This window comes from Ochotona princeps, chromosome 15, assembly GCF_030435755.1.
Source record: "Ochotona princeps isolate mOchPri1 chromosome 15, mOchPri1.hap1, whole genome shotgun sequence".
NCBI lineage: Eukaryota > Metazoa > Chordata > Mammalia > Lagomorpha > Ochotonidae > Ochotona > Ochotona princeps.
Genome location: NC_080846.1, coordinates 8,275,189 through 8,299,456, shown reverse-complemented (window position 1 = coordinate 8,299,456; position 24,268 = coordinate 8,275,189). Strand labels below are relative to the sequence as shown.

The following is a 24,268-nucleotide window of genomic DNA, read 5'->3' as shown; positions in this document are numbered from 1 at the left end:
AAATGCAAGTACCCTATAACTAATTTTTTTTCCAGTGGAAAATATGCATACAGATCCCACAGTGATTTTGATTACTTGTAGTTTGTATTTTTCTATATATTTCCAGTGAATTTTTGAATAAATGGATTAGATTGTCAGAGAATAAAGAGTTCTTGTGCTTCTTTGAAAGCAGCCTGCGGGGAAGTTACCGTGCTCCGACTCTGCCTTCCCTGCTTGGGAAGTACGCGGGAGCCCTCCTGGTGTCTTTGTCCTAATATATATATATGTCTTTGTCCCTTAGCCTTCACTTTCAAAATGCCCCTCCTATTCATATAAATGATGTACTCAGCAGATGATGGCTCTCTGTGTAGTAACTCTACTTTTCATATAAATAAATAAATCCTTAAAAAACAAAATTGAACCTGCAAAGCTGCCATGTTTCATTTCCATGATCATTCAACTTTAACCTTACTGCCTTTTCAACTTTTCAACTAACTCAGTAATGTAGTAGTAGTTCAGCTTTTAGCTCTTTTTTTTTTTTTTTTTTTTTTGAAAGGCAGAGTTACAGAGAAAGGAGGGGACAGAGCAAGCAAGGTCTTCCATCTGCTGGCTCACTACCCAAATGACCACAACAGCTAAGCTGGACAAGGCTAAAAGCAGGAGCCCAGAACTTCTTCCAGGTTTCCCATGCGGCTTCAGAAGCCTAAAGACCTGGGTCACCCTCCACAGCACTCCCAGGCACATAATAAGGAGCTGGAAGAGCAATGGAGCAGCCGGGATTCAAACTGGCACCCATGGGGCCAGAGTGATCGCCCAGTTGTCTTAGCTTCTGGCTGCAAGCACCTGTATGCCATATAGGTGCTTGTTCATGTCCCAGTGCTCCGCTTCCTTTCCAGCTCCCTGATTAGGGGAAAGCAGCTAAGGATGACCCAAGTCCTTAGGACCCTCATCCACCTGGGAAACCCAGAAGAAGCTCCTGGCTCCCAACTTCTTATCAGCTCAGTTCCAGCTGATATGTGGCCACTTGGGGAGTGAACCAGCACATGGAAGGTCTTTCTCTCTGTGTCTTCTTCTCTCTGTAAATCTGCCTTTCTAATAAAAATAAATAAATCTTAAAAAAAAACCTGATACCATATGGATGCCAGCATTACACACAGCAGCTCTGACCACTAAGCCACAATGCTGGTCCCAGCTTTTGGTTCCTTTACGTAGATGAGAGGGATGAATAGCCATGTGGGCTTCTGCCTGGTGAGGGGAGAGTCAAGGTGTGGAGGGAGGTGGGTGGGATGGATGCTTCTGTTCCCTTCCTTTTTTCCTTCCTGTGTCTCCTGGGGTGAGGAGGGGGTTGTTCCTTGCTGTCAGATCAAATCAGCACCCAGGCATGGGAGATAGTCAGTCATTTCACACATTAGAAACCCCAGTACGGGGGAAAATGTTCCAAGGGAATTACTTGGGTTGTTTTGATAATTCTGAGACATTGTCAAGCATCGTAGCACCAGAGTTAAGAAAATCTTTCTGAGGTCTGCTGGCTGACCAAGTCCATCTTAGTGCATCTACATATTCAGGAACATGTTGCAAAACTTGGCAGGCGTGGTTCTGCTTTCCAACCTGACAAGGCACTGGACATCTTCTGCTGGCCTAGATGAGCTAGCTGTTATATCCCCTGAGTGCATTGGCTATGCTCACCGCTGCACAGACATCAGCAAGTGAGGAGGCCCAGTCCTGCTACAGGCACTGCAAAGTCAGACCACACGTCTTGTGATTTTCCCTGTACCCAGGGTTTAAGTCTAGCTATCTAGTTAAGGAGTCTTCTAAGAAACATTGCCTGTTATGACCTCAAACTTGACTCTTGTGTGCACCAGCTAGTGCAGGGTCAGATTTGGCCCATCACCTGCACCAGCCAGTGCACATACTGGTGGATGCAGCTGCCTGGTCATTTCCGCCTCCACCCCCATCTCTGACACGAATCGATGAATGTTGGAGCCAAATCCAGCCCAGCCCACCATAGGCCTGGCCCTCAGGCCCCCAAGAGGCTGTTGAGACCTAGCTGAATAACCCCCACCAGTCCTGTCCCCATCCCCAGTTTTTGCGCATGCCAGCATGTGCTGTGGCCCAGCCCAATCCATTCTGCAGTTCTCGCGCACACGTACGGGTACTGCAGCTTAGCTCAGCCCACCTCACACCCAAATCTGACCCCACATATCCTGGTGGGTGCTACCAGCTTGTGTAGCCTGGCCTACCCCCAGCCCTGGCTCTCATGTTCACCAGCAGGAGCTGCACCCTAGCAGGGGAGTGTAGGGTTTAGTTCTAATAAGACATTTCAGCAAAAATCAGTCTAAGCTACTGAAGCCATTTTTTAATTTAAAAAACAATCACTGCGGAAATATAAACAAATCATTTGCTTCTCCGTGCATCAGTTGAATTACTCAACAGTACAGTGCCAGAGCCAGGCCATAAGAGAACGTGAATGTCTAAGTATTTGGCTAGTGTCTGAAAATCTAACAGGTGTCAAAAGAACTTGAATACTTTTATATAGGCCCAGATAACTAGTGAGTAAAAATACTTTCAGAATAAAATATTTTGGTGATTTTTCATGTTTAATAGTTCCTATTTTTCCTAAAAAGTTGTAAGTAAAATTTTTTTTAAAGATTTATTCATTTTATTACAGCCAGATATACAGAGAGGAGGAGAGACAGAGAGAAAGATCTTCCGTCCGATGATTCACTCCCCAAGTGAGCCGCAACGGGCCGGTGCTGTGCCGATCCGAAGCCGGGAACCAGGAACCTCTTCTGGGTCTCCCACACAGGTGCAGTGTCCCAATGCATTGGGCCGTCCTCGACTGCTTTCCCAGGCCACAAGCAGGGAGCTGGATGGGAAGTGGAGCTGCCGGGATTAGAACCGGCGCCCATATGGGATCCCGGGGCTTTCAAGGCGAGGACTTTAGCCGCTAGGCCACGCCGCCGGGCCCAAAAATGTTTATTTTTAAACTGTTTTTGTGTTCTGGATTTTCAAAGATATTTCCATTTAGTTTTGTATTTATATGTTAGGTACCTAAGCGTTATTCCAAAAACTTGGGGAGCAGAAAATTTGAATAGCATAATATTCAGTTAGTCTAATTGGTGATGGATTATGTATACAATTAACACATTGAAATGTATACAATTAACAAATTAAAACAAACTTGGTTTGTGAATAATTACTACGAGAGAGTGGTCCCTCACTGTCTGTGGGATCACATTCCAAGATCTCCAGTGCACGCCAGGGACTGCAGATGGTGTACAACACTTGGATAAGCGCAGGCAGAAGAGGCGGGTCCCATCCCAGGCAGAACGGAGCAAGACGGAGAGATCATCCTATTCTGCCGAACAATGGGCAGCTAAAAACATGGATTGCTTGCTTTAATGCTTCGGAACTGAGGTTGATTATGGGTAACCTAACCTACAGAATGGCAAACCATGGATCTGGTGGGTGGGACTATCTGGAAGAGAGTGAGAACCTAACAAGCTCTATGAGCTACTTCTTTTTTTAACAGTCTTACTGAGATATCACACACATACCATGAAGCTCCCCTTTAAGTTCAGAGTGGGTAGATTTTAGTATAGTTACAGAATTGTGGAGCCACTAGCCACTCTGTTTAATTCTCAAACATCCTGATTATACCCCTCAAAGAAAGCCCTATCCTTTAGCAGTCACTCACCGTATACATCATAGTCCATCTTTTCCAATAATTCAGTATTTGTGTAAGTCTTCACATTCTTGCAGTTTGCGTACCACTTAAATGATTCCTTATTTAGAGTTTTCTTTAAATAACTCTGTCTATGCTTTTGTAGTAATATCTTTGATGTCACGTGGCGATTCCAACTTTTTTCTAATGCACATTTATAATGGGTGTACAACTGTCAAACTTAGAATGTTTGGTATGCCACCTGAAATTACATACAGACCGAGGTAACATTGATTTATGTAGTTACTCATTTAGAGATTGAATCCCTAATGAAATGAAGTGAGGATGGCAAGTTTCCACAGCTGTTCCTGACAGCGTGTCATCCTGTCACCTTGTTCAGTCATTGAGCAGTTAGCCCACTGTCGAAGGACACTGAGTCGGGGAGTCTGGAGAGGCACTGGGAAGTGGAGGTGGTAGTCACACTGCACCCTAAAGTTAATGTAGGATTGGGGCCCTGGCTGTGCTGAGACATCCTGCATTAAGAAAATGTTGGGGCCCGGTGTGGTGACCTAGCGGCCAAAGTCCTCGCCTTGAACGCACCAGGATCCATATGGGCGCTGATTCTAATCCTGGCAGCTCTACTTCCCATCCAGCTCCCTGCTTGTGGCCTGGGAAGGCAGTTAAGGACAGCCCAAGGCCTTGGGACCCTGCACCCGCGTGGGAGACCCGGAAGAAGCTCCTGGCTTCTGGCTTCAGATTGGCACAGCACCAGCCGTTGCAGTCACTTGGGGAGTGAGTCATCGGACGGAAGATCTTCCTCTTTGTCTCTCTTCCTCTCTGCATATCTGACTTTGCAACGAAAATAAATAAATCGAGAGAGAGAAAAGAAAAGCCCCAGAAGGCTCTAGAATCACCCCCAACTTAACCAGACCTTTAAGCTGTTCTAGACTTTAGGTGATCCCTGTGGAGATCGGTCCCCTAGCAGAGCACCTTGATGTGATACTAACTCTGCTTCTGACTCCAACTTCCTGCTAATGTACACCCGGGGAGGCAGTGGTGACAGCGCCAGTGCCTAAGTTCCTGCCAACTACACAGGAGCTCTGGCTTGAGTCTCTGGCTTCCAGCATCAGGCTGGCTTAGCTCTATGTGTTGTGGGTATTTGGGAAGTAAACCAGCAGACTGGGGCACTCACATACTCCCCTCTCTATCTCTATCACTCTGCCACTCAAATAAGCAAATACTTCTTTTTTAAATGAACCATATGTTTTGTCATTGTAGAGTCAAAATTTGAATATGGAATACATTTAGTAGAAAATTAAGAGAAGTTGGGGCTAGCACCATGGCTTAGCAGGGCTAATGCTGTGGAACAATGGGTTAAACTGCTTACAGCATCAGCATCCTATATGGGGCCTGGCTCAGGTCCCAGCAGCTCCGCTTCCCATGCAGGTCCCTGCTGATGGCCTAGGAAAGGCAGAAGACTCAAGGCCTTGGACCCCTACACCCACATGGGAGACCCTGAAGAAGCTTCTGGCTTCAGATTGGCTTAGCTCCAACCATTGCAACTGTTTGGGGAATGAGACAATGGATCTCTCTTTCTGTTTTTCCTTCTTTCTGTAACTCTTTCAAATAAAAATAAATATTAAAACAAAAAGAAAATGTTAAGACCTGAACCCAGAATTCCAGAGCTGCTTCCTGGGGAGTCTGAAACATTTATTCTTCACCACCTAAGCGTTTGGCTTAGCAGGAATGTTTTTTAGTAGGGAGTTTATATTCAGACCTCTCCTTTGGTTTTCTCCAACAATGTCTTCTGCTTTAAATTGGGAATGCAGAGATTCCAGAATTAGGGAGAGATTACAGCAATACTGTAGACATGACAGAGATTTCCGTTTAACTCACAAGTGCTTGCTGAGTGCTTATTCAATCGCCCAAGGAGCTCTCCTGGTTACAGTGCACACTGCATCAGTGCTTGCTCAGACACTGCAAAGGTCCGTAGGACATGGCGCCTGCCCTTAGGGCACTTAGAATCTGCCAGCATACCAGGCAGAGACTCCTAGCTGTAGCTAACTGCAAGGCTAAAGTATTAAGATATGACTAATATTTACTGAAAGTTTTCATGGATTGTTTAATTTACAGTGCAGCTCTATAAGGCAGAATTTTTTTCTTCCAGCTTTACAAAAGGAAAAACTGGAGACTTACTCTAAAGTCAAGCCCATTGGTATTGAAGCAAAGACTTGAATTTGGAAAGTGACCACCAAATCCATGTTCCTTTTATCTCTTTTATTTTATTTATTTATTTTTACTTGAAAGAGTTACAGAGAGAGGGAGAAGTCTCCCTTGTAAGTTCAGTGGCCCAAGTCCTTGACCATCATCCATTGCCTTCCTAGGCCATTAGCTAGGAGCTGGATCAGAAGTGGAGCACCCAGGCCTCAAACCAGCACCCATATGAGATACTGGCGACATGCCATATTTGGGATGTCAAATAGGATTGATTAGCTTTCCTCAGCATTGCACTGGCCCCAGGTCCATGTTCTTAACTGCCCGATGTACTGTTGCCCTTAGGAAACATAAAGGAAAAATATGGTAGAGGAAGGATCAGAAAAGTCAAGGATGGCCAAGACGTTGGAACTTGGCAATTGTGTGAATGGCGATGACCTTGGCAGATAAGTAGATGCTAGGAGGAGTGGTGGACTCAGATGGGAAGGTTATCCCCTTTCTGGCATGTTGAGACTGAGAAATAGCCGAAAGAAGAGACCCATCAGGGAGCCGGGAGTGCAGTGTCAGAGAGGAAGGTGTTAGCGTAGGAGTCGCTTCGGTACTTGTTGAGCATGTACATCCAGACATTCTACCACCTGTCCCGTCCACACTGCAGATGCCATCGGCGCTGTCACACAGGCACAGCAGGCGGTGAGGGGCCAGGACCTGGTCCCGTGCGGGCTTGTCCAGACCTCTTCACCTGGGGGGCTTCTTCCTGCAGCGCCCGTCATTAGAGCAGGGCGCACAAGAGCCGGGCAGGGAGCTCTGCAGCATGAGCTTGCTTTCTCTCATGTCTTTGGAATCGCAAATTTAAAGTTGAAATGAACCCAACTCACTTCTTTTTTTCAAGAGAGAAAAACTCAACCCAGGTAAATGGTCTCTTCAGCTGTCAACAAAAATGAGCTGCCTGCGTGGAGAAGTTCCTGTGTGTGTCTGAACGTGAGTGTGTATGGCCGTGGGAGCCTCGCAGCGATCACACTTGAGCTCTGTCACAGGGGCCTGTCACGTGTGACCTGGCTGCAGCTCTGCAGGGAGAAACGCCCAGGTGTAGGAAAGGGCAGTGACTGACTTCCTCCAGGACATGTAAGAACATACATGGGTTAGGAATATTTAAAGCAGGCAAAGTAGGTATCATCCATTTCTTGTGGGAATTTCCTTTTGTGTGATTGGACCCGCCCAGGACTTGGAGAGCTGGATGAGGAATCCACCAGAAGGTGGACAGAGCATCAGTGGCGTTTGGTGACGGTCTCCTTTCCTTCCAGGGCATGGTGGCCGTATCCGGCAGCTTGTCTGTGCTTCTGGATTCCATCATCTGCGCACTGGGCCCTTTGGCGTGTCTTACCACACAACTGCCTGAACTGAATGGCTGTCCCAAACAAGTCTTGGTGAGTTTCCCCTGTTTTTCTTTAATATGAGGCACCAAACTGCTTGGCTCCCTTCATGTCTCAGCCCCTGGAATGTGATCCTATTTTGTAAAATGCATGGCTAGAACACTTGCCATTTCCCAGAGCAGTGCTCTGGAGAGCCGCCTTCCAGCAGAGGCTCCTGCAGCTCCTGCGGTTCTTGTTTGCTGTGCTGCACACAGTCAGGGGTTTGCTACTGCGTGTTCCTGGGAGGATGGGAGAAGTCAGCAGGACCGTGGAATGCCACCTTCCTTCCCCTTTGTTTTCTCTGACTCCACTTTGCCTTTCTCATCTCCCTGTGCTGAACCAGGTAACATGTCTCAGGAAGCCAAGACCAACTGAACCGTTTTTCCTTGTTTTGCAGTCAAACACGCTTGACAACATTGCTTACATCATGCCTGGACTGTGACAGCCAAGAGCCTGGGACAGAAACCTTGTCCTTCGCCCTTGCCGGTTTGTGTGTACATAACTGTGCAGATCCCTCTGCTGGCCTCTGGGTGTAGGTTTTAAATTTTTTATATATCTATACATACATATATATATAATGTACAGTGTATACATAGGACTGTAACTACTTTGCTTTAAATAATTTGATGAAATGGCAAAGGTTTAACCAAGAGGAAACTTTGGCTTGAATGTGGGCTTGGGATTCCTTTTTTTCTCCTATGGTGGACAAATCTGCCTTAAAAATCAATGTAACTTGGGGGCTGGGGGCTTGTTCTGGGTGCCAAGTGCATCTCTCTATGGACTGCTAAAATGATTGTTTTTTCCAAGCTCAGCTACACCTCCAGGCCCATCACTGACCATTTGCCTTACCTATCTTATAGTTGGACATGTGATGGAAAAGATTGTGTGGGGAGGCCAAGTGATGTTAGTTTGTACAAAGCCTTTCAACCTGAAGCAACCTGGGTGGGAGATGAAACACCATTTGCATGGTAGTTACTAAGATGGCTCAGTTGAACTGAGCAGAGGGGTCATCGGGTTCATCCAGATGTCCATGTCTCCAAACCGATTGTAATCATTGGTACCATCCCAGCCTCAGTAGAGGCCGCAGAGCGGAGGTGAGCCCCAGCGGACAGCAGAAGCTGCCAGGGCCTGCCATGAGGCCGCACACGCTCCGAGCTCCCAGGGTGTTTGGTGCACACTGCTGGGAGTTAGCCTCTTTCATTGGCAACAGTGGGTTGGCCACCAAGTCCTTGCAAAGTCCTTGCTCTACTCAGCATTTGAGGAAGGTTGACTTGAGTTAGTGCGATTCTTGGGTCTCTCAGTGGTTCTGCTGGTGGGCAGATATGGTCTGTTCTGCATTCCACATAGAAGTGAATGGCAAAGAAGTACTTAGTTCTCATATGGGTTTATTTATGTGTGTGTGAATGTGTATTTTAATTATGTGTATTTAACTCTTTAAATCACTTAGATCTTAATTTATCCTGTAAATTTCTGTGTTGTATATATATAATTTAATAACAAAGCCTCCACCAGCAACAGCATGTGGAAGACAGATTTGTGTTTTCTCCCCCTTCGTTCCTCTGATCTGTCCCAAAATGCCCAGTCACCTACTTTAAGGTATTGTACCTCAAAAAGGAATCATTGTGTCGGGATTCTAATTCTTTATCCAGAACTTCATGGCCTCCGATAATGTCAAGACGATAAATGCAAAGGAATGCTAACATTCCCAGCCACCCTTAGTTCCCAAGAGCCAGTCTTGGGATTCCTAGTTGGTAGAATCAAGCACTTCTGGGTTGAGCTGAAACCAAAACTCACCCCCGGCTGGCAAGTTCTGCGGCGTCAGAGCTGACCTTGGGGGTCCTGCAGCCAGCTTGCATCCTAATGAACGCCCCCTCCTGTCACCACTGGGTTATCAACGGGCTGCGCTGCTCCAGAGTATCCTGTCTACCGGATCCTCTCGCCCACAGCACTTTGGGATCTAATTAGGGAAGCAGAAAGGGAAATGGGAATGTTTAGGAACCAAAATCAAGAATAGAAATCTTAGCTTGATTTCCTGTGTCAGGAGGTTTCCTGTGTGGCTCGGGGCTTCAGGCCTGAGCGGGATGCTGGAAGGAACAGGTGAGCGAGGGAAGGAGTCCTGCCTGTCGGCTGTGCGCACTGCAGGCCTGAGCGGGAGCTGCTTCCTGTCACTCTTTTCCTTCAAAACCCAGCCCTGTTGTTTTTGTATTTAACATTTGTACACATTTGTATAATAGTCTGTACCTTGAGGTATTTGGTACTATTAGAGGAAAACCTTTGGATTCAGGCCTTCTTGCAGTTTTTATATCATTGTTTTATTTTATTTTTTAAATAAATCCTAGTGGTTTGATCCAAATCCCATTATGGTTGTATAAAGAAAATTTTGTACTTATATTATTAAAATCACATTTTTAATATTTGTAGTCCAGCCTCAGCTGTCTTTTCCCTGATCATGCTAATCATAGTTGCTATAAAGTTATAAAACCTGTTTTTCGCATTCCACACTAAAATTTTCTTTAAAAAAAGAAGAGGTCAAGTTCCCCATCTTAGCTAGTTTCTTAACAACTTATTCTGCTTCTGTTCAGTAATTCTCTTCTGAACTGCAGATCCAGTGAATCGGATAGCTAGTTCCATTGGCAGACAGCACTGTGCATGGTATGGTGTTCAGCTGAGTCAAGATGTCAGTGCGGTAAGGGCTGTGAGGAGTGCTGTGCTGCTCCGCTACGTCACCACTGGCTCAGGCAGGGCAGGATTGCTAGGCCCAGCATCCCCTCTGGGACACCGAGCTTGTGTCGTCTCCCTGACTCCAGGCCAGTGTCACCCCCTCCCCTCCTCTTCACCCCCTTGTACCTGAGGAGACAGATATTTACACAGCTAGATCACTGCGAAGCCAGAGTAAGGACACTGGTGCATCAAACCCCAAAGCCTGGGCTGTCTTTACCTTTCCACATTTAAATCGTGTACATACTCGGGGTCAGTGTGTGGGTTAAGTCAGCCCTCTGCAGCACCAGCATCTTGGGTGGACGCCAGTTGGTGTCATTGCTGCTCTGCTTCTGATCCAGCTGTGCTGATGGCTGGGGAAGCAGTGCATGTGGCCCCTGTGCCCACATTGTGGGAGACCTGGTGAAGCTCCTGGCTGCGGCCTGGCCCAGCCCTGGCCTGTGCGGCCTTTGGGGAGTCGACTAGCAGATCAAAGATCTTCTCCCTGCCTCTGTCTCTCCCTGTCCATAACTCTGCATTTCAATAAATACATCTTTTAAAAGATAAATGAAAAATCATATGTATAATCCATCTGAATCTTTATTATCTACAGTCCTTACACGTAATTATAGAAAAACTATAGATTTTTCTCATTTTTCTCTCTTTTTTTTTTTTTAAGATTTATTATTATTGGAAAGCCAGATATACAGAGAGGAGGAAAGACAGAGAGGAAGATCTTCCATCCGATGTTTCACTCCCCAACTGAGCCGCAACGGCCAGTGCCCGCCGATCCGATGCTGGGAACCAGGAACCTCTTCCGGGTCTCCCACGCGGATGCAGGGTCCCAAATCCTTGGGCCATCCTCGACTGCTTTCCCAGGCCACAAGCAGGGAGCTGGATGGGAAGTGGAGCTGCCGGGATTAGAACCGGCGCCCATATGGGATCCCGGCGCGTTCAGGGAGAGGGCTTTAGCCACTAGGCCACGCCGCCGGGCCCTTTTCTCATTTTTCTTATGTCCAGCTTGCTTTCACTTTCCTTTTTTTTTTTCTTTGAAGTTCTCCAAGGCATTGTATCTTGACTTTTGTCTGAAAATGCTTAAAGGAAGCAATTGTGGCACTGTGGAGTAACAAGTTAAGCCACCACTTGGAAGTCTTGCATTCCGCCTCCACTTCCCATCCAGCTTTCTGCTCGTGCATCCGGGAGGCAGCAGAGGATGGCCCACGTACTTGGATCCTGACAGGTCACTTGGGAGCCTGGCGGAGTTCCGGCCCAGCCCTGGCTGCTGCCAGAGAGTGAACCAACAGGTGGAAGATTCCCGTGTGTGTGTGTGCGCGCACACGCGCGTGTATCCTTCGCCTTTCACATGAATAAAACAGGAGTGCTTCAGGGATACAGTAGGCAGTATGGCAGTCTTAGAGGAGGCAAGCACTTTTACTCTCAGTAAAATACTAAAAGGAAAATTTGAGTTGAAACAGACTTTTTACTAAATTTGTTCCTTACCAACACAACATGATTTATATCATTATCTACTTTGTTGATGAAAATCTACAACCTTCCATCTCTGCTTGAATAGCTATATAGTACTGTTTGCATGGTGTTAATGCCATACCGTTTCCTTTTCATGAGTATACAGATGGTTTCTGATTTTCTACCACAAAGAATAAAACTTGCAGGAACCGGTAGGAAATCAGTACCCAACATGGGGAGGTTAAAGGCTGTGAAAGAAGTCCACGCTAAGGGTCCGCCCTACAGAGAAGCAGCATGCCTATGAGGAAAGATCTGGAAAGTGCCTGCCATGGTCATCTGAAATAGGCCACATGCCGGAACTCCCGTCAGGTCTTCATATGCAAATCATTGTGTTAGACACCAGCCACTGGAAAGGCGTCCCAGTCCTCCCTGGGCATCACCGCCAGCCGGGCAAAGGGTCCCCTGAACCTCATGGGAACACTGCAGATGCTGTTGACCCTGAACACCAAAGTTACCAGAGCCCATTAGTGCAAGCAAGTGAGCACACAGAATCGATTGTGTTCTAATTTAGGTTTTCCATCATCCAAGATGTGTGCAGTGTGTTGCTGGCCTTTCAGATTTGAAAATCCCATCATGATCAGTGAATAGAAAGTACCCCACTATAGCCCAGTCCACCAGGACAGCGGTGCTTGTGTTTGGAGTGCATGTCGGGAATAAAAGTCATAACCACTAGATGGGGTACGCAACCAGGGAGGCTGAGGGAGGTCCTCAGACCACAACGCCAGGAAAGGCTTTTGAGGTTCTTTTATCTGCAGAAACTATCTCCCCAAAAGAGCCTGTGACCTAAAAAAAATAAAATGACAAGTCACTGATCTAATTCCAGTATCCATAGGGAATGGGTGCTCGCTGTCGGGATCAGTTCATTAATACCAGAAATGGACACTTAACTAAGGAAATACACCCCCCTTCCCCTAGCCGCCTCCTTGAGGTATGCAAACCATCTCAAATAGGAGGAATCAGGGCAGGGGTCCCAGGCACTGTGGCCTGGGGCGCTAGGCGAGAGTGGGATGCCACGCCCCCAAACTTTTAGAGTCGGGGCGTGGTCTGAGCCCCGCCCCCTGCCGTCAGCCTCCTTTGGCCCCGCCCCTCGCGGGCCGTCCGGCGCGTCACGTGACAGGTCGGCAGCGCGGGCGGTTACCGTCAGCTGATTCCTCGGGTCGTTGGCAGCGGCAGCTGTGGCGATGGACTTTCTCCTGGGGAACCCGTTCAGCTCTCCGGTGGGACAGCGCATCGGTGAGCCCCTGGAGCCCTGCACAGCCCCGCCCCGGTGCGCCGCCCCCGGCCTCGGCCTCGGTCCCTCGGCAACCTTCGGGTCTCCAGTCACAGACTAGGGCAGGCAGGGAGGGCAGCGAGGCTGGCGTGTCGCCTCCAGGCCCCGCCCACCCCGGACTGACAAGAACGAGGGCCATTAGGAATCCTCAGGTTGTGATGGATGCTGACGGCAGCCAATAGCTAACGACAGGGGGCGGGTTGTGGAGGCAACTCAGCCAATGTGCGTCCGCTGGGGTCCCCGTGGACAGAGAAAGTTTTGGGGGTTAAAGGGACTGCTTGGTGGTTGTCTGGTGGGGTCGCCGGCTCATCTTGCCCGCGTTTCCCTTCGCGTCTCCGCCGCTCAGAGTCCTGCTGCCAGGCTTTTGCTGGCTCATTCCTGGCTCGCCGCGCTCCCTGGGCACGGACACCTGAGGAGGGCTGGACGTCCCTTCTCCCAGGACCCAGTAGACCCGGGCTTGGCATCCTGCCCGAACCCGCACACACTGGCGGAGCCCCTGAGCCGCAGGTGGCTGTAAAAGTCCCAGGGTCAGCAGCCCTTGCTGCGCAGGCTCGGGGCTCCATCCTGGCATGCTCGGGTCTGCTGCTTCCCACCCTGTGGCCGGGGAGCCTTATCGCGATGTGACGCATCCTGCATCCCCAGGTCGCCTCACCTGTATTTACTGGGTAGAAAGGCCTGTCTCCCAGGGGCGGGCTTTGTGGATGAAATTCATTTCATAAATACGAAGCACTTGGTGCCTGGCACAAGGACTGCGTGCTGTATGCAAAGAGACCCACGGTGTTGTGTTACCCACCCTGAATAAGAAGCCCGGGCGTCATAGGGCGTGGGCCTCGTGGGTGCTTCTCTGGAACCCTGCCTTCTTGAGTTCATCCCAAAAAAGCTCGCGGGCTGTGAGAGGGAGTCTCTGAGTCTTTCTGATGGGATTTAAACTTTGGGGGAAATTGGATCTTTGAGAGAAGACGGTTTTTTTCCATTCTGACCGTGCTGGAATTCCATACACCCAGCCCCGTGTTGGGAGCAGCTGTTTATGATCGATTGTCTCAAGGGATCGGGCTGGGGCGGTGCCAGGGTTTACCGGGGCCAGGGAATGGAGCACCGCCCTCCCTTCCTGCACAGTGCCCGGCACACTGCCCCACCACCGTGAGTCACTCTGTAGGAGCTGAAACAGTCAGGCGGCTCACCTCTCCAGCTACCACTGCTTTGATCATATGCCAGCTTGCAGCCTCAAATCTGGGAACAGCACGCACCTCCTAACTGACGAGAGGGTCTCACCTAGGGGTCCCTGGCTGGACCCCTAGGGGTTGGTGACAGAATCCCCCGATAAACAGCAGGGGACCCCACCGAGAGTGTCCCTTACCTGGGAGATCCAGGCCAGAACCCCAGAAACCACATTTGTGAGGTTCCTGCAGGATTCTCACTCCATGGCATCTTGGAAACCTCTTTCCCACCCCCACCAGTCTCAGCCCCTTTTCTTCACAAGCCTCTCCCCTTCCCTCCCACCCCCTAGTGCATGACATTTCTAGAAACCAGGCTCACCCTGCACAGCGCAGGGCGTCCACACCTCCTTTCTGAAGCCCTCGCTGATCCTGGCTCCCCATCACCCAGCTCACCGAGCCACGCTGGGCTCTCAGCCTGCCCTGGACACTAAGGCAGGCTACTCCTGAGAGTCCCTGCAGAGCACTGGACCATGAGGGCTAGCAGGTCAGTGACCCATCACTGCTAGTATTTCACCACTGCCACTCTAAAGGCCCCACTGTCCGCATTTGTTCGTGGTCATGCCTGTCCCTCCCTCCCTGCCCCCGCCACCGAACCTTCAGCACCTGCTGGACTGCACTGATGGGGAGCAGCAGGTGTCCTGTGGGTGCTGGACCCGCAGCCCCTCGCAGGGTGCCTGGCATGCAGCAGGAGGGGAGCTAACGTTCTGTGAGCCAGTGTCACGCACTGGGTATTATGGCTGTTGTCCTTCCTGGTGACCTCCTCAGAGGTTGCTGTTTCCCACCCCACCCCCACAAAAAAAGCCAGCCTGAGAGTAGAGAGCATTTGCCAGGCCCTCCTGCTGCTCGGGGTCAGCCTGCAGGCCCTGGTCTCCGCCGGCCACCTCAGCACACTGTCTCCGGGCATATGCTGCTCATTTTGAAGGGGCAACCATCCATCCACCCTGCCCAGATCCCAGTTCTGGGTCTGGGCACAGTGAGGGGTATGCCCAGAGGTGTGCACATACACTTGGTTCCGTCCCCTGCCCCTCGCTACCCTCCCTCCTTCTTTGAGTCCAAACCTTGGCTGATTCAGAAAAGCGAATGGCAGGCTACCCAGTCAGTGCTTGTGAGCAACCCCCCGAAACTAGGACCAGCCCCAGTAGTAGTGGGGGTGGGGGGGTAATGGTGGGGAGAGCTCAGGTCCTCTACACTGGATACTCGGATGGGAGGGATGAGGGAAAGCTGGGTCAGCCATCCTGGGATCCAGAGAGGCCAAGCCAGGGGAGGCACGGATTGGAAACCAAAATGGGTCAAAGTCATGGAGGAGCCAGCAGGCCGTCTTCTCCCACTGAGACAGGAAGGTCCCTCCCCCTGCCTCCCGGAAGTGGCGGGGCCAGGGACCTGACACCAGCAATGAGAAGAGCAGTGATGGACGGGCGGCTGATGGCCGCTGTGTGGGAGGAAAAGTGGAGCTGACGGCACCTGGCAACCACAGCGGAGAAGGAGCTGGGGTCAGTGTGAGGAAGAGGCTGCCTGGTCAGTAAACTCCACGCCACTACACATGGAAGGCAGCCCGAGGGGAGGGGGCCTGTAAAGAGGACCCTCATGGGAGCACGCAGGGCCAGATCCTGCCTCCTGGCACCTGCAGACACTAGGTGAGCGAACAGGTGTGGCTGTATACCAACCACGTGCATTTAGGGGCACTGAATTTTGCATTCCATGTGATTTCCACATGCCAGGAAATTCTGCTCTTCTTTGGCTTTCTTCCCAACCACTTGAAACTGTAAAGCCCAGCCACTAAGGTGCAGACCTATGCAAACAGACTGAACTTGGTGTGTGGTTTTCTTAAGGTGCCGGGGCAGAGGCTGGCAGAGACAGAAAGCTGGAGGACCTTATTTCCCAAAGAGAGGTCCCAGAACGTCCACACCAGGAACTTGGGGGTGTTACCCCCAACATTGAAGTCGCTACCCAGAGGAAATGTCACATCTTGACATTTGTGTTTCCTGATCCGTAAGCACAGGAGCCAGTTTGGAGCCCAAGCGTCAAGAACGGGCTTTGCATCCACTGCATGGCTAGCTATAAGGCCTGGAGGATTCTGGCGACCCCCATGCGGTGGGTTGTAGGGGTGCTGTGTTGCGAAGCCCCTGGCCCACAGGGGCTGCCACATGAAGCTTCTGGGGTTCCTATCATTTTTGGGCCATGGGATGAGCCAGCGGCAGAGCCCCGGTGCCAGGCAGTACAGTCTGTGTGGCTCCCACCTTCGCCAACAGGTCAGGTTTCTGGCCAAAGTGTGGGGAGCCCAGTCTCACATGAGGATTAGGGCCTTTGCCTGGCACCAGGGATGGAACCCTGAATAGGTTTTGTTCCCTTGAAAGAGCTCAAAGAAACAAGAGACAAGTCCCGGAATTCCGATCTTCTGGTTTCAGGAAAAAAAAAAAAAATACAAACCCCTCAGTGTCTTCTCATCAGCTTGGGGCAGCGTGCGTGAGAAACAGAAAAAGCTAAAGGTGCTTAACTCTTTCCCTGCTCGCCAAAGAGGCCCCGAGTGGCACCCGTGCCTGCCTGTGCCCCCTAGACCTGCGGTTTGGGCTGGCCCCCGGGCCTGCCTCCTCTGCCGGCTTCCTCTGCTTACCTTGAGCTGGCTCGCTGGGTACGAGTTGATCATCCTGTGTCAATGTCAGCTGTGGGACCCTGGCTGTGACAGGGCTGGTTCACATGTCGCTGCTGCTCCCCATAGAAACACACGTCGCTCTAACTAAAACCAGCCCCAGGTCCGCCTGGGAGTTCCCCTAGTGGGCTTCTGGGTGGCACCACTCTGAAACGGGCTCGGCGCTCAGTCTGTACCTCATGGACACTGGCTCAGGGGCCAGCTCCAACCCTGCCCGACCAGGCACCTCGAGGGTCTCCTGCCTCAGAGGATCTGGGGCGCAGACCTCAGCAGGCCTCCTGGGCTCTGCTGCCTATGACCGACCAGGAGAGGCAGAGAAGGGAAGGGGGGCCAGTGGTGGGGAGGGAGCACCAGCCCATGGCAGAGAGGAATGAGGGTGAATTTGAAAGCCACAGGCGTCGGCTGTTCCATTTGAGCTCGTTTGTGTGGTCAGTGTACCCCCTCCACGGTAGCTGTGTGTGACAGTACCCATATATTTGGTCAAATCCTTAGACACCAGCAAAGCAGTGTGGGTGGGCCTGACCCAAGCACTGAAGGCCCAGAAAGCAGGAAGTCTCTGAGCTTCAAGTACTTGTGTCCTCTGGGTCTCCAGCCAGTGTGCCAGGCCTCTGCTGTCACCTGCTGTCACCTGAGCCAACTCCCTAAAATAAACCTTCCCCTCTCTCTCGTTCTTTTCTTGTTCTCCTGTTTCTCTGGGGGAACCCTGACTGATACAAACCCTCTCGCTCCTGACTCCCTGCTGGTCAGTAACGTCTCACAGTCACAGCGGGGGTGGGGGGGCAGGACACGATGGTGAAGTCACTGCCTTGGACCCCTGCTTCCCACTTGTCTCCACTCTGACAAGTGGAGGCCGCAGGCAACAACTCAGCTCCTTGGGTGGGGAGACCCAGCTGGAGTCCCAGGCTCCTGGCTGGGGCCCAGCCTGGCTCAGCTCAGCCCAGCCCCAACTGTTGCCGCATTTTGGAGGGCATGGGGAGAATCGAGCCGCTGGATGGAGCATCTCTTCCTCTCTGCCTTTCAAATAAATGCAAATTATTTGAAAAATAAAAATTAAAAATGCCATCTACCCTCAAGCTGCACCTTCAGAGTCCTGTCTCACTGTCACCACCTAGCTACCTGGCTAGGACCGGATAGCTCCTCCGCCACCACCCCCACGTGGTCTGCAGTGAGGGCTGGCGCTACTTCCACCAACTTTTAGATTGTGGGTTGTTGAAATCATGCTCTCAGTGAGGTATTTTAGGGCTTCTCCTGTGGCCTGTGGTTTAAAACAACAGGGGAGAGACAGCCAGGGTTTCAGGGAAGGGCGACTTAGCGGTTTAGGAAGCTCCTGGAACTTTCTACACCAGGGCTGAAAAGAGTTGTTCTCTTGGAAAATAAGCTTCAAGACAAGTCGCTGGCTTCGTGAATGTTATTTCAAACTCTCATAGGAGAGTGCTGGTTCTTTTAAGTTTTTGTGTAGTTATCTTGAGAGAGTTCCCATCTCTTGAGAGAGTTCCTCATCTACCGATTCACTCCCCAGATACGCAAAGCAACAGAAGCTGGGAGTTGGGAACTCGACCCAGGTCCCCTCCGCTTAGGTGGCCTGTGCCCAGCGGAGTCTGCACCTGCTCAGCCTCCCAAGGTGCACCTGAGCCGGAAGCTGGAGTCAGGAGGGAAGCTGGGGCCAGAAGCCAGGCACTGCCGTGTGAGATGCGGGTACCTTAACCGGCATCTGAACCGCTGGGGTTTTTCAGCCGCCTTTGCATGGCTTCTGTGTTTGTAATGACACCATTTATTTTGTGCCAGATGGATACAGCATACTTGCAGTGCACGATGGCATGATGTGGTCTCCGCGTGCAGCCCTGGCTGGCAAGTGCTTTAGTCATCTCCAGGAAGCACAGAGAGGCCAAAAACTTTGTCCAGGGTCCCACAGTTGCTGGTGGCAGCAACTGGAGCTGGACTCCTGGCCCACATGTTCGTATCCCACGCTCTGTCCCTCAAAATTGAAGGGGCCTCCTGACTCTGTGTAGAATCAGCTTGCTCAGGAATAGTTCTTTCCATATTCCTGCACCCCCGCCGCCCTCTTTGGTATTGGTTTCATCCTCATGCAGGTGCCTGTGTCCCTGTCATCAGAAGCAAACTCTTAGAGACCCCCACATGTGGCTCCTTGGGGGGTGACCCTGGAGGGGCTGAGGGACTGGACACGCCTGCAGAGATGCCCTGCTCAGTGACAGGCTGTCAGATCCGCTCCCTGAAGTGGATCTCATCAGAGCCTGTACCATCTCCAGGTTTATTCAGAAAAACAGAGCATGTGAGGTGGACATGTGCCCGGCACACAGGGTCTCACGTCGCGGCTCCAGGCAGCTCAGCTGTCCTATAACCAGAAGAAGGCTCCTGCTGCTCAGGCCTGCTGGAGGGTGTGGTCACAGGTTCTGGGAACACTAGATGGGAGGACAGACTCAGAAGGAACACGGCACTCTAAAAATACCACCCCTCCACCTGCAGTCAGGTACTGTCAGCTGGGAGGAAAACCAGGATCTCCCTGCGGCAGGGCAGCCACGCACGGCTCACGAGTGCCAAGGAGTGGCAACAGCTCAGTGCCACCCCAAGTGTTAGAAAGGCTGACCGTGCTCGTGACTTGTGGCCTCATCCCTCGGCTGTTCCACAAACAGGTACTGCAGGTTCATCACAGGCCAGCTCTGCTCAGGGCGGGGCCTGCACCTTCATCTACCCGGAGGAGCTCACAGCCTAGTGGGAGAGACATGGAAGCAGGAGTCACGAGTGTTCTGCACACAGCTTGGATTGTGGTCTGGGTTTAGAGTGCCGTGGAGTCCTGAGCAGGGGCCGCCCAGGCAGAGAAGGCAGGACAAGCGCTGCGTGACTGTTGAGCTGGGCTTAGGGCAGGAGCTCAGGTGTGAGCAGGCAGCAAGCAGCCCAGCTCTGGAAGGAGGGTGGGGAAAGGGCAGGTGTCAGGGGCCACCCTCGGCCTCTTCATCCTGGCGTGCGGGCCTCAGCAGCATCGGAGTCCAAGCCGTCATTGTCCTGAGCACGGCAGTCCCACAGGAAAGCCAAGGAGCCTGGTGCTGTGGCACACACAGGAGCATTGGTCTGAGCTGCCTTTCATGCACTGTGATTACTAGCACAAAGTCCAGGGCCATGGCTGCTGTGGTGGCATAGCTGCTTAAATCGCTATGCTACAAAGCATGCATTCATATGGGCACCCGTTCCAGTCTGGCTGCTTCTACTAATGCACCTGGAGGGCTTGGCAGCGTGGCCTAGTGGCTAAGGTCCTCGCCTTGATCCCATATGGCTGCTGGTTCTAATCCCGGCAGCTCCACTTCCTCTCTATCTCTCCTCCTCTCAGTATACCTGACTTTGTAATAAAAATAAAATAAATCTTTAAAAAAAAAATGCACCTGGAAAAGTGGCAGAAGGTGGCACCCTTGTGGGAGACCCTGATGGAATCCTGGCTCCTGGCTTTGATTTGGCCCAGTCCCACCATTGCAGCCACTGGGGAAGTGAACCAGGGTGATGGAAGACCTCTCTCCTTCAAATAAAATAAATCACTAAAAAAAAAGAAGAAGAAGTCTGGAGCCAGCAACAATCTCAGGGTTGTTTTTCTAGCTCAACCCTGTCTTCAAACACACAGGCACTCCCCTGCTCAGTCGCTAGCCCAGTGGCTGACCACGGTAATTTGGGGAGCTGAGTGGGTGTGGCCCCAGCATTGAAGTGAGCACCCAGGCAGTCCAGAGGCTCTCCATTCTCTCCCTCCCTAAGCAGGCAGATGGTGGGAGGGGGTGACGCACAGAGTGGAGCCCACAGGTTTACAGCCACTGGCTGGCTTTGCACGGCTCTTTCACTGTCCTGCCTGGGATGAGTCGTTAGCCTCTGGGGGTGGTGCTGAGGAGGCTTCCCTTGTGTAGTGCGCGCCTGCTGTGTTAGTCATCCCTGTCATGGTATCATCAAGCCTTGTTATTCCCAGGAGAGGGAAGGGACCACCTGGCGGATGCTGATCTCAACCCAACCAGCTCCCGGCCAGTACTTGCCCCGCCCCTGGTTTTTTTTTTTTTCTTGGTGTGCAGTATCAGCTGTGACCTCCCACTGGCCGGAACAGCACCTAAGGGCATGTTGGAAAGGTAGATCATGCTGGGCCTGAGTGTTCAGATTTGAGAGTCTGCCCTCTTGGGGTTTAATCTCTACCCCTAGAAGATCCACCTATGATGGCAGAAGCCACTCAGCTGTTTCAAGGATGGAGCCAAAAAACACTGCAGGGGTTTCCAGCTACCGAGAAGATGGGAACTGGCTAATTCCCAACCTTGGAACCACTGGTGGTGGCCCACAAGGGCAGCCAGCTGCTCTGCCCCCAGCAGGAGCCAAGCCCACCGATGGCTGCTTGTCCTGGGGGCTCCACTGCTGTCCAGGGCCACTTACGGGCAGACCACACCAGTTTTCTTGACTGGCAAAGGCCCAGGCCACTCCTGGCCTCCCAGGGCTGCTGCAGGGAGCAAGCGGGAGCGGCACATCCTAGCAAGGCAGGTGGCTCTGCCTGTCCTCCTCTCCCCTGTCCCCCTGCAAGGGCCACCCCATGCCTCCCCAGCCCACGGTGCAGGTGACCCAGCCAGGCCACACACCCTTTTGTAACTTGCAGTTTCTCATCCTCAGAGAAAGCTACTGATGGCTCCCTGCAGAGCGAGGACTGGGCCCTCAACATGGAGATCTGTGACATCATTAACGAGACCGAGGAAGGGTAAGGCCGTCCAAGGACCATGCAGCATGTCACGCGCAGGCATCGGCTCACACCCTGCACCTGCCCCGCCCATCACTGCTCTGGCCACAAAGCCGACCCCTCATGGCCATTTGTGCCAGGAAAGATTGCCGAGTTCTGAGCCCCGCCTGACAGGAATGCAACATTCAGACATTCAGAACCACGATGTCAGTCCAGTCCCCTTCTCAGATGGATGAGAGGCCCTAGGACATGAAGCTTAGGGTCATGGCAGGTGTGCAGCTTGTCCACGGGTGGTCCTGCACCCTGCAGCCTCTCTAAGCAGCAGCAGCCTCATTGCCCAGGAGCTGGGGCCCCAGCCTGTGTGTGACAGCTCCCTCGGATAAGCAGAGCCGCGGACTCTGTCCCTAGGCGGTGGTGCCAGGTGTTCTGCATTCTGTGGGCGAAAACTTCGTCAGGGCTTCCCTCCTGCTGTCTGCGGCAAGAGGCAACTTTCATTTCTCTAAGGTCTGAGCCAGCTGGGAGGTGGGGCCGGAGGAAGGCAGTGAAGGTGAAGAGGATGGAAAGGCAGATTGGAGTGAGCATCTCTGGCGCTCTGGGGACCAGTCAGTGCCTCTTTCCCAGGCGTTTCCGGTGCATGAGCCAGGATTCTGCAGCTCAGGACCAGGGGACTCCACCAAGGCTGAAAAGGGGATGTGTGGGTGGCCATCTCCTCAAAGCCCAGGAGAGATGGGGGTGGCTGTAGCAGGCAGGCCAGCAGGAAGTGTGGCCTCTGGTGAGGTCTCTGCTGTGCTAAGTCAGGCTGGCAGGGCCGGTCAGAGAGGACCTCAGTTCCACTCCATTTCTCACTGGGGTAGTTCAGTTCCCCACCCTCCCACCCCAAATGTCCTCCACTCCAAGCAGGAGGCCCAGGAACAACACTCTCAACCTCATCAGAGTGAGGATGGGCTGAGAGCAGAGGGCAGGACCCAAGATGGCAGGCAGGAAACCTCTCTGGCCTCTGAAAAGGACTGGCAGGAAGTGACTGCAGCGGCCTTGGGACAGCAAGCCCACCTGGGCACTGGTCACTCTGATTGCAGCACCTGGGGTGCCCCAGTGAGCACAGACAGGTGTACCCCATGACTTCACTAAGCTCCCTAGAGACACAGACAGATCTTCCACCCACTAGTTCACTCTCCCAATGGCCACAACAGCCGGGAGTTGGCCAGGAGGAAGCCAGGAGCCGGACACTTCATCCATGTGGATGCAGGTGCCCAAGCACCAGGGCCATCCTTCACTGTTTGTCGAGATACATTATTGGAGGGCTGGATCTTAAGGGAAGCAGCCAGTACTCGAATCAGCACCCAAATGAGATGCCAAAGTTACCAGCATCAGCTTTACTGGCTATACCCTAACGCCAGTCCCAGCTGTAGGCTTTATTCACTGAAGAGTCTCCCCCCTTAGCTGTAGGCTCCTCGCCACACATGCGTGCTCCTGGCAGAATGCCAGACACGTAGCTGACCCATGTGGTAGGTCAGACCAGAGCTGGCTCTAATGCTGGAGTGTGGCCCTTTCCTCCAGAGTGCTGAAATGGCCCCAGGCCAGTGGCCAGGCAAGAGCAGAAGCCAGTTGCTCCAGAGTGCATTGTATTGGAACCTTATCCTTCTGGGCCAGGCTGCTGCCCCTGGACCACAGAATCCCCTGCCCTGTCCCTTCCACCACAGCCCTGACTGGTTCCCAGAAGCCCTCCCCACCTCCAACACAGAATCCACACCCATGGACCCCAGTTTCCTGGCAGACGCACCATGCCAGCCTCCACGCCTCCTGAATTAGCTCCTGCTATGATCCATCCATCCCTTCCTCTGCTGCTCCCCACTCCCCACTGCTGCTTCCCCTCCTGTGGGGTCCCCCAGTGCAGTGCCACTTCCTCGAGGTCTTCCTGGCCCCTCCAGACCCCGCTCCCCAACACAACACCTGCATCTCCCCAGGACATGAGGCTCCTGGAAACAGTTTGTAAAGTGTTCACCATCACCTCACTGACAGCCAGCATGCTGCCCTGAATGTGCGGGAGCTTAGTAAGATGAGTGGAGGACAGCTAGAGGGGTGGGGAGATCCCAGGAGGAGGGCCAGCAGGGGCCAGCTCAGCTCACTCCTGAACCACTCTTCCTTCTGTCCCACCCAGCCCCAAGGATGCCTTCCGAGCAGTGAAGAAGAGAATTGTGGGGAACAAGAACTTCCACGAGGTGATGCTGGCTCTCACGGTGAGTCCCATCCATCTGTCCATTTGTCTTCAGCATGACCTCAGGCTCGGGGGCCTCCAGGGCAAAGCACTGTCCCAGGTAAACTACTAGGATGTGCAGATGACAGGAGAGGCCACCCGTAGTGGGGACAGAGATGGAGGCCAATGACAGAGCCTGGGCCAAGGCATGTGTCCCGTGACATAGAAGCCCAGTACACCCAAGCTTCCTGGGCACAAAAAGCCAGGCAGGCGTGCTGGGTACGGCTTGGCACTTGAACACCATGAAAAGTGAGCGTGCAATAAACACCAGTGGTTGAGAACAGCCTTGCCCATAGCACTGGAGCACTCCAGGGTGCCAGGCGGGCTGGGCACAGCGGGCATCCCAGCTTCAGTATGGGCCTGGTTGGAGCAGGGCAAGAGGAGTACTCTGTCAAAGCTCCACAGCAAGTGGCATTTCTACCTTGCCAACTCTGACTCCTGCGGGAAGTGGGGGCAGGGAGAGAGGGACTCCAACTGCTTGTTCTCAGACCACAGCGTCACCAAGTGATGGCCAGTTCAAAGGCCCTTGGCTTTCCTCCTGGAGAGCCACCCTGTCTAGACTGTGTTCTGCTGGGAAAGAACATCATAAGGTGGCATCAGGGCATTTCAGACGGCACCCTGTCTCTACTCGGCCCTCCCCAGCCACACCCCAAGAAGGAAGCCCCCATGTCCCAGCCTTGTCCCC

At 52.2% G+C, this 24,268-nt stretch overlaps 2 protein-coding genes across 7 annotated transcripts in view; both read left to right on the top strand.

The window, feature by feature from the left end:
* The window catches only part of HMGXB4 (HMG-box containing 4), a 36,148-nt gene extending 27,685 nt beyond the window's left edge, over positions 1-8,463 (top strand). For all 5 annotated transcript variants that reach the window (XM_004589560.2, XM_058673319.1, XM_058673317.1 and 2 more), the window contains 2 exons: positions 7,159-7,281; positions 7,664-8,463. In XM_004589560.2, coding sequence (XP_004589617.2) covers positions 7,159-7,281; positions 7,664-7,708 — 168 coding nt within the window. In that variant the 3' untranslated portion in view covers positions 7,709-8,463. The remainder of the gene's footprint in view (positions 1-7,158; positions 7,282-7,663) is intronic.
* Positions 8,464-12,614: 4,151 nt separating this feature from the next.
* The window catches only part of TOM1 (target of myb1 membrane trafficking protein), a 29,648-nt gene continuing 17,994 nt past the window's right edge, over positions 12,615-24,268 (top strand). For both annotated transcript variants that reach the window (XM_004589558.2, XM_058673320.1), the window contains exons 1-3: positions 12,615-12,723; positions 21,266-21,350; positions 23,488-23,566. In XM_004589558.2, coding sequence (XP_004589615.2) covers positions 12,672-12,723; positions 21,266-21,350; positions 23,488-23,566 — 216 coding nt within the window. In that variant the 5' untranslated portion in view covers positions 12,615-12,671. The remainder of the gene's footprint in view (positions 12,724-21,265; positions 21,351-23,487; positions 23,567-24,268) is intronic.